The sequence below is a fragment of the Acomys russatus genome, chromosome 22, assembly GCF_903995435.1.
Source record: "Acomys russatus chromosome 22, mAcoRus1.1, whole genome shotgun sequence".
In the NCBI taxonomy this organism is placed as follows: Eukaryota; Metazoa; Chordata; class Mammalia; order Rodentia; family Muridae; genus Acomys; species Acomys russatus.
Window position 1 is genome coordinate 12,608,104 of NC_067158.1, and position 8,720 is coordinate 12,616,823.

An 8,720-nucleotide genomic window follows, 5' to 3' on the forward strand; every position below is an offset into this window, starting at 1 on the left:
CCAAATATGCAAAACCACAGACTCTTTGTTAAAAAAAAAAAAAAAGAACAAAAACCTCCAAGTTCTTCCAACACACTGCTCAGTGATATAATCTTGCTCGTTTTCTTGGATTTCCTGCACCTGTATTTCTCTAAGACAGACATTTTTAAAGGGAAGAAACAAATTTCCTGTCATTCTCTTTCCTAACACTAAGATTTTACTAACTATTGTGATCTTGCAACACAGGGCACAAGATATTTTGCCTTTAAGAAACAAAAACTTTGTTGAAAGTTAGCCACTGACAAGCTCCTACAGTGAGAGAAAGGGTCCCCTGCGCCTTCCGTGCTTCCCGAGTGGACACTGAGCAGACCTCTGCTGCTGGAACTCCAGCCCCACTTCCCAGAGCACAAAAATGTAGAGGCCATAAAATTTGATCACATAACCGTATGTTTATAGTTAAAAATCTTTCTCCAAAGCGTTAGAATCACAAAAGGGCTTTAACTTCTAACAAAGTTCTGTCTCTTTATTAGAAGTCCTACTGAAACTACAAATATGGCATTACTATTGTTTAACATGGCTCTACCTATTCCAATTGGAATGTCTAACTCAAGAGGCATTTACTTTTCAAATGAAAGTAAAAGTAAATGCAAGTGGTTACATATTACATTGGTGGCTATTTACTACTTTATTAGGAAATACAAAATACATTCATAAAGGCCGTAATAAATCTTTGTGGTGCAATTTTATTATTTTTCCATTTTCCAGATTTATTTAATTAAAAACAATTTTTTTTCAAGACAGGGTTTCTCTGTGTAGCCTTGGCTATCGTAGACTTGCTTTGTAGACCAGGCTGGCCTCAAACTCACAGCTATCTGCCTGCCTCTGCCTCCCGAGTGCTGGGATTAGGATTAAAGGCGTGAGCCACCACCGCCCGGCCTGAATTTAATTTTTAAAGTATTGACAACTAGATCTCATTTGTTTACATAAAAGTTTATTAAATCCTTCAGTAATGAAACTAGTTCAAAAACTGAGGACTGAAAAAGGTAACTTTAAATAGCAAAATTGGAGATATCTATAGAATTCACCATTTATGAGTCTAGCTTTTTTTTTTTCTTTTTTTTTCTTTTTTTGGTTTTTCGAGACAGGGTTTCTCTGTGTAGCCTTGGCTGTCCTGGACTCACTTTGTAGACCAGGCTGGCCTCTAACTCACAGCGATCCGCCTGCCTCTGCCTCCCGAGTACTGGGATTAAAGGCGTGCACCACCACCGCCCGGCCCGAGTCTAGCTATTCTTAAAAGTTTCTGCTTTAGAATTCATTGTTCACAAGTCTACCTATCTCTTGGAACTTCTAGGGGCTAATATTTGAAAATAACAAATTTTTAAAATTAAGACGCGGGGGAAATGGATTTATACTTTGTCATTTCCACCTTATATCTGAAATCTCCAACAGGACAGGACATGAACTTTCTTTTTCTCTATATTTTAAGGTAAACGTGGCTCTTTTTTTCTTTTTTCTTTTCTACAAACTACCTCCCTCCCTTCCCTACCCCCCCCTCCCCACACCCACTGTTCAGTCTATTGAAGGGAGTTATGACTCTTTAGGAAGACAGCTAATTGATTTACAGTACTCTAAAACCAACCCTGAAAACAGATAATCTCATTCACTTACTATAACTTCAGTGCTGTTGTTGACAGAAAAGAAAAGGTTACCTTAAGGCTCAAGGGAAAGCAACTTATTAAATTGTGAATGCAGCATTGTTTACTCTCCCCTCCACTGGAAACTAGCAGATGCACTCTACTCAGGGACACAAACTCCTACATTAGCAAACATCCCTCTTCTCCTCACACACAACAGTACTCACAAGTGGACTGTCTGGGGCCTGAGAAACCCTGATCCACACCACACATTACCCATGTACTTCATGTTCAAAAAGTGCTTTATCTCTGAAAACTACGTCAGGGTTAAAATGGAAATATACAATGCAAAGTCACTTGACACCTTTTCAAGTGAAGTACAAAATGGAAAAGGAGCAAAAAGATGGAGGCTCTGCTCTCGGAACAGGCCTTATGCACGTGACTTTTAGGGTATACTAAATCAAAATTGTCTTAAGAATTAGTATTAGTGGGCTTTTACACCACTATATTTTAAAACCTGAGATTGGACATCAAAGCAGTTAACTTTGTTACTCATCAGAGCAATTCTGATACTTTCTAAAAATAGAAGAAAACTTAATTCAGGGTCAAAAGCATTAACTCTCCCCAATCAGAAACATGACAGTAAGAGTGCCGCAGAACGACCACTCTCAACAAACAGGTCATTTAATACAAGCATAAGTCACTTCTTCCCCCTCCTCACTGGTCAAGGCCACACAATTTTCAAATCAATATCTACTGAGAGATCAGTTGTGCATTGGACAAAGTACCATAATTGGGTTAAAAATGAAAGCAAAATTTACAGTGAAGAATACTTATGTGCATGACTTACACACTCCAGCCTCTCCTTACTTCCATCCACCTCAAGAGCAAGGTGGATGCAAATAGTCGCCGGTGTAGACTGTTCTACGACCCCCGTAAAGCCAGTCAAGGTCACATTAACAAAGCATCCTCAGCAACTCTAGTGCCTGAAGTGTGCAGCCATTTACAGACCACTCAATATGAGGGCATTATTATAACCAGCCTCTTTTGCCCACAACCCTGCATTTTCAGGTAAGACAGGATAATTGTTTTGTTTTGAGAAAACCGAAGCTTGAATCTTTCAAAAGACCTGCAATTTACTGCAAAGTGATCAGAGGTAACAAAGGAAGCAGAAGGCTAATGGCTGCCTGCACCAAAAGCCTCTCAATCATTTTGCAGTAAATAATTATGGAAAGTGACATGACAAGTAGCCATGTGTGTTTCATGGCTACAGTCATTTGTACCACCTACATGCCTCCAACAGATACATAGGGTGTCTGGGTTTTTGGTTTGCTTGTTTGGTTTTGGTGCTGTACAGATTATGTTTTGTTTTGTGCAGAACGTGCACTAAAGAAGTTGCTGACAAGAACTGCCATTAGGCTTGCTGAAATGATGTGCAGGGACAATAGAAACCAGAAAGTAGCAGGGTCTCTGCGTAGATTTCCCCCCTCCTCTCTTTGATTTTCTTAAAAACGCAGTAGCCTGAGAAACAAACATCAACAATAATTTGAATTGGAGTTCTGGCTCCTACTTCTCAGGAATGTGACTATTTTCATTAGCTGGGATATCTGCCAAATTTGAAAGAAAAAAAATACAACTCTAAATCGTTCATAGTAGCACTTCAAAAACGGTACAGAAAAGTTGGTTGCTTCCCATAATTTGGACAATGCCATTTCTGAAAGAAGTTAACAAAGGCCAACGCCTTCAAAAAGCTACTATTTATGACCGACTGACTGCCATGTTTGCAGATTTCTATTGTCCCTAGTTCCTGGAATGAGGACCAGTGAAATGCTACACTGACCCCATCCTTCTGCTATCTTCCTACAGTGGGAAGAGAGGCCATGAACCACCCACTGCAGGAGAAACAAACCTCAGAGATGGCTAAGACTTAAAAACCCACCACTATGACATTTACCACTTAATCTTACAAAGGCAGGTCAAAATTTTAATATAAATTACTTTTGCCAACACATAGCTTATGCATTCTTTGCTCCTTTTTTTGGAGGATTCTCAAATTGGTATCTAAAGATTTACATATGATATATTACTGTTATATGGTCTAATGACTAAGAAAATTTCTCTGGTAACCAAAGCTGACGCCATATATGGTAGTGTTCTTGGCATATACTCTATGCCTCAGACCACTTCCACATTCTTCCTATTCAGCTAATTATAGCTTAGTAGCCACTGGTGAAGGATTGTGAAGACCCTGTCATTTCTACAGAATAGAAAGGCAAGGCTAGTTACTGCAATTCAGCCAAATAAAAAAGAAAAAAACAAACACAAAACAAAAACCAACCCCTTGAAAAGGAGAGGTACTGCACCTTTGCAAAATTCAACTGGCTCACTGCAGCTGAGCAACAGAACCACGACTGAAGCAAGAAAACAAGTTGGTCTATACAGGAATTGTACATGATTTCAAAATGAAAACGTTACAGCAATCAACGAATAGCTGCAACCTTAATTTTCATTGCTGCCTCAGAGTTTGAAACTATAAAGTTTCTGCAAACCTAATGCTAGCTTCTCAGCTCCTTTACTAAAAGTATGAATTTGTTCTCCGCAGCAAAGAAACAAACACTCAAAACATATAGTTAAATACAGCAGGACATTATTGAAAACAGCTGCCTTGTAGTACAAAATACAGTACAAGTATACAGATGTCATTAGAACATCAAAAATACTATTGCTCCCATACAATTTAGGAAACATTCTTTGCAACGGAGAAAAATTTGAAATAAAAGTTTTTTAAAAATCTGTTTAAAAATTCTACTGTGGATGATGAGAGTAGAGAAATAGTCTGTAAGGGCACCAATGTTTGTGGCTCTTCCATTTTTAAGTCTAAGATCAACAATATTCTGAATCAATCTATTTTTTTCAAAGCCTAATTTTATATACACAAATATTTCCCTCCCTCTCAGCCACAGACACGAAAATGACCTTTCTGTGTATCACTTACTTCCCAATAAATACAAAAAGATTGTATAGATTGAATAATACCAAAATAAGATAATAAAAAGGATATGCAATAAATTAAAAAGGCAGCTCAAATAAAGGGCAGGCATGCAGTTTAAAAACAAAACCTAAGATTGTGGAGGTGGGGTTACTTGCCTCCTGGTTCTTGAGAAGGTGTCACACAAATACCTGAAAAACTTTGGAAAGAACATTAGCTCCCATTTGATTCAAAGTTGCCTAGGTCTATCACATTTCTAGGAATACCTTTTGATGGGGTGGGATTAACTTGATTAGAAAAATCATTTATACTGAAAATCCATTTAAAATATAGAAGAGGCGATCCTTGAAAACCCCAACTTTTATTCTTGAAAGACAGCTGGATAACCGGCAAATGCCAGTTTGTTGAAATTTCAAGATGGTATAAAAATGCTTCCAGGATAGAGTCAGCGTTCACTTCAGTTCCATTCAGAGATGGATTTCAGCTTCCACCGGGTGCAATGCTTGAATCATTCATCCACCATTTGCCAACTTTGATTGTGAGGTACTGAATACAATGGATCAAGTTCTTAAAAATTTATTTTAAAAGAATAAATGATGCTGGAATTCTGGACCTGAGGATCGTCAGTATCTCAATAAATCCGCAGACTAAACTGAAGGTAAATTAAGACTTCAGTTCTGGTTGTTTCCAACTTCTTTGTGAGGATATATATTCATTCCATTAAAGCTCAGGCATGTAGCCACACTGTTCCTTTTTGCAGAGAGTCAAGTTGTAAGGTTTAAAATGCAGCCAGACAGTGGCTGTAACAGCCGAATTAGCCATAATTCACTCGCGCATACGGTGGAGCCACAGGGATCCAGCTCTCAATCACGCTAAGCCATTTCTTGGCAATGACCTCCATACTTAAGAGATCGAGGGAAGAACTTTAGTGAGCAGCAACCAATCCACTCAAACAGTCCGCCTTGTGCTTTATGCCTGACTTCTTGTGCCTACCTCAGCAATCCCCATCGTATAATTGCTTTTGTTTTTGAGAAAAAAAAATTTTTGCCAACCTTTAAACTGTTTTAGTAATGGATTCTAGTTCAAGCTTTGATACATGAATTCACTTGCATCCCGGAAAACAATTCTGCAAAGAAAAGACAGGGGCCTTGGTCCAGGTTCCATGCAAAACCATTTTAAAAAATGGATCCAATTGATTTTTGAATTCTCCGATGGCTTCTTGAATTCTTCTCTTGCCCTGTCCATGATTGTGTAAAGTTGCATTCCTTTTCATAAACCTGTGCCCTCAGAACTGGGTAACTGCAAAGGCCTCTTTCTTCTCAAAGATTCCATTAAGACCTAGATCCAAAAAGCTGATTTCGATGGAGGTGAAGGGATAGATGCTGCAATACCGAGGCCTGGAGGGATCCTAAGACCAGATTACCCAGGTACAACACAAACCCAACCATTACCAATGGATGAGTCTGGGTAACTCAGATGTGGTTTTTGTCCCAGACGTTCGAAGATCTATCCCCTCCAATGTTTTCCTGATGAATTTACGAACCTTGGTTTTAAACAACAGAAGCTGAGACTCTTGCGCAGGTGAGGAGATGCTGCTGTCCTCTTTGCAGGTTGCTGGCAGTTCCTTGGAACTTAAACTGCTTTTCTCTAATTGTCTGTGACTGTTTTCTTATGGTTATTTCTCTTAACTATATTATTTAAATTTTTTTTTTCTCCGTTTGCGGCCTCACTTGATCCCTCTCTCCACTAGCTCACTGGGGACGAGTAGGAAAGGGAACTCTCTAGCCAAGGGTATGGTGGTGGGGTGGGGGAGGCCAGTACGGGAAGCTGCCCGTTTCAATCTTCATCCACTTCCTCACCCTCGGACTCGTCGCCGCCGCCGCTGCCCCCACCGCGTCGCTCATAAAGCTTATCCCTCTGTCGCTCCTGGATTTCTTTCATCTCATCTGCATACCGACAGAAGGCGCCTCCAAACTTGCCCCAGGCCTTGAAGGGCACGGTGATGGCATTGCGGTAGGACGGCTTCACCTCGCTCACTCGCAGGAACACCCCGTACTTGTTGCAGCCGACATCGAAGAAGAAGCGCTTGGAGTCCACCGTGATGGAGGTGCCCTCCGGCAGCTCTCCGTACAGGCCACCCCCAGGGCCGCCGGCGCCGCCTCCCGGGCCGCCGGCCAGCTCGTCATCCTCGCCCCCGTAGTCGTCGATGAGCTTGGCCAGCGCGTCGCGGAACTCGATGAGGCCCTGCGCGGGCAGCGCGATGGTCTGGCCGCTCTGCAGGCCGCCGGGCCCGGGTCCTCCGCCGAAGCCGCCGCCGCCGCGGTTCACCGTCTGACGGATGCGCAGGAAGCGGCCGCGCTGGTTCTCCTTGAGGTCCAGGTAGTACTTGCGGTTCTCGCGCACCAGGAACTCGCTCTTGAGCGCGCGGCGAGGCCCGCCGCCCTCCTCGGCGCCCGCCGCCAGCTGCTCCGGGCTGCTGGGACCCAGCTGCGCGTAGTGCTCGATGAAGTCGCCCAGAGAGTCGCGGAACTCGGCGGCCACCGCCATGGACAGCGTGAGGCGGCTCTTGGAGCCGCCGGCGCCCACCTCGGCGATCTTGAGGAAGCGGCCCTTGGCGTTCTGCTTCACGTCCAGGTAGAAGCGCTTGTTCTGGATGTCCAGGCGCTTCGAGGCCAGCTCCTGCGTCTCCTGCTCGCCGCCAGGCCCGCCGCCGCGGGGCGCGGGTTGGAAGCCGCCGGGCCCGCCGCCGCCGCCGCCGCCACCGCCGCCGCGCTCGCTGCCGCTGTCGCCGTCCGCCATCTTCTCGGCCGCCGCCTCGCCGCCGCCCGCTGCGCTCGCGCCCCCGCCCTCCGCCCTGCGGCTCGCGCTCCGGGGCCCCCCAGCCTCGCCCGCCGGCTCCTCACGCGCGCCCGCCGCTCATCGCCGGCCGCCGCCGCCGCCCCCCATCGCCTCCGCGCCCCGCCCCCGCGGCTTCCGTGCAGCACGGCCCGCTTCCGGTGCGCGGCTCTCGTGACGTCACTCCACCCCGCCTGCCGCCGCCTCTGGGCCGGAAGAACCGCACAACACGCCGGCAGGGCGCAGAGGTGACGTCACTGGCCGCGCCGGGGAAGCGCCCTGCGGCTCTCTGGGTGACTCTGTCTGCGCTTCTGCTTGCTGGTCTTGGGGTCGGCTTTCTTTATGTTTTATTGATGCTCATAGTTTCAGAGGACTTAGTCTATGATTAGACTGCTCTGTTGCTTCTGGGCTGTGCTGAGGCAGAACATTATGCTGAAAAGCATATGAATTACTCAAAAGTGGTGTCTGGGAAGCAGAGACACAGAAAAAGGTCGGGTCAGGGACGAGGGATCTTTCCAGAGAAACCTGTTTTTTTCCAGTGAGATCCTACCTCGCAATAATGCCACCTGATTATTAACCCACACTGACTAATGCATTAATTAGGTCAGAGTTTTAAGGATCCAGTCAATTTTCAGTGACGAAGTCTTCAATAAAGAAGCCCATGTGGCGTGGTGGCGCGCGCCTGTAATCCCAGCGCTTGGGAGACGGAGGCAAGCGTTCGAGGCCAGCCTGGTCTACAAAGCAAGTCAAGGACAGCCAGGACTACAAGAGAAACCCTGTCTCGAAAAACAAACCAAACAAGCCCGTGTTTCTAATCAAACTAGGGGACCATCTTACTTTATAAACTCCCTGCATGGAGTACACACAAAAAAACTCTCCCTTTTTGTTTATTTGCAAGGGTTTTTTTTTTTTTTTTTTTTTTTGGTTTTTCGAGACAGGGTTTCTCTGTGTAGCCTTGGCTATCCTGGACTCACTTTGTAGACCAGGCTGGCCTCGAACTCACAGCGATCCGCCTGCCTCTGCCTCCCGAGTGCTGGGATTAAAGGCGTGCGCCACCACACCCGGCTACAACGAGGTATTCTTATGACAGGATCTCACTATCTAAGCTAGACTGACTTGAGTCTAGCTTAAGTCTACCCAAGTTCTCGCATCAATTCAATCCTAGTTAACGACGTTCTTCTAAAGTGCTACGGATTCAAGCTCAGGTCTTCATGTTTGTGTGATAATCACTTAACTGCCTATCCTGTGTTCTATCTGGTGCATCTTTCTTTTGAAATTTCATC

General features: G+C 44.8%; 1 protein-coding gene across 1 annotated transcript; it reads right to left on the reverse strand.

Moving 5' to 3' along the window:
• Positions 1-5,655: 5,655 nt before the first annotated feature.
• On the reverse strand, positions 5,656-7,401 carry Purb (purine rich element binding protein B). The gene has a single exon (XM_051164928.1). It carries the CDS (start codon positions 7,399-7,401, stop codon positions 6,439-6,441), a length of 963 nt encoding a protein of 320 aa, XP_051020885.1. The 3' UTR covers positions 5,656-6,438.
• Between the last annotated feature and the right edge of the window lie 1,319 nt (positions 7,402-8,720).

Excerpts from the sequence above, each read along its gene's own strand:
- Purb (XM_051164928.1), bottom strand. The coding sequence starts at position 7,401 with ATGGCGGACGGCGACAGCGGCAGCGAGCGCGGCGGCGGTGGCGGCGGC.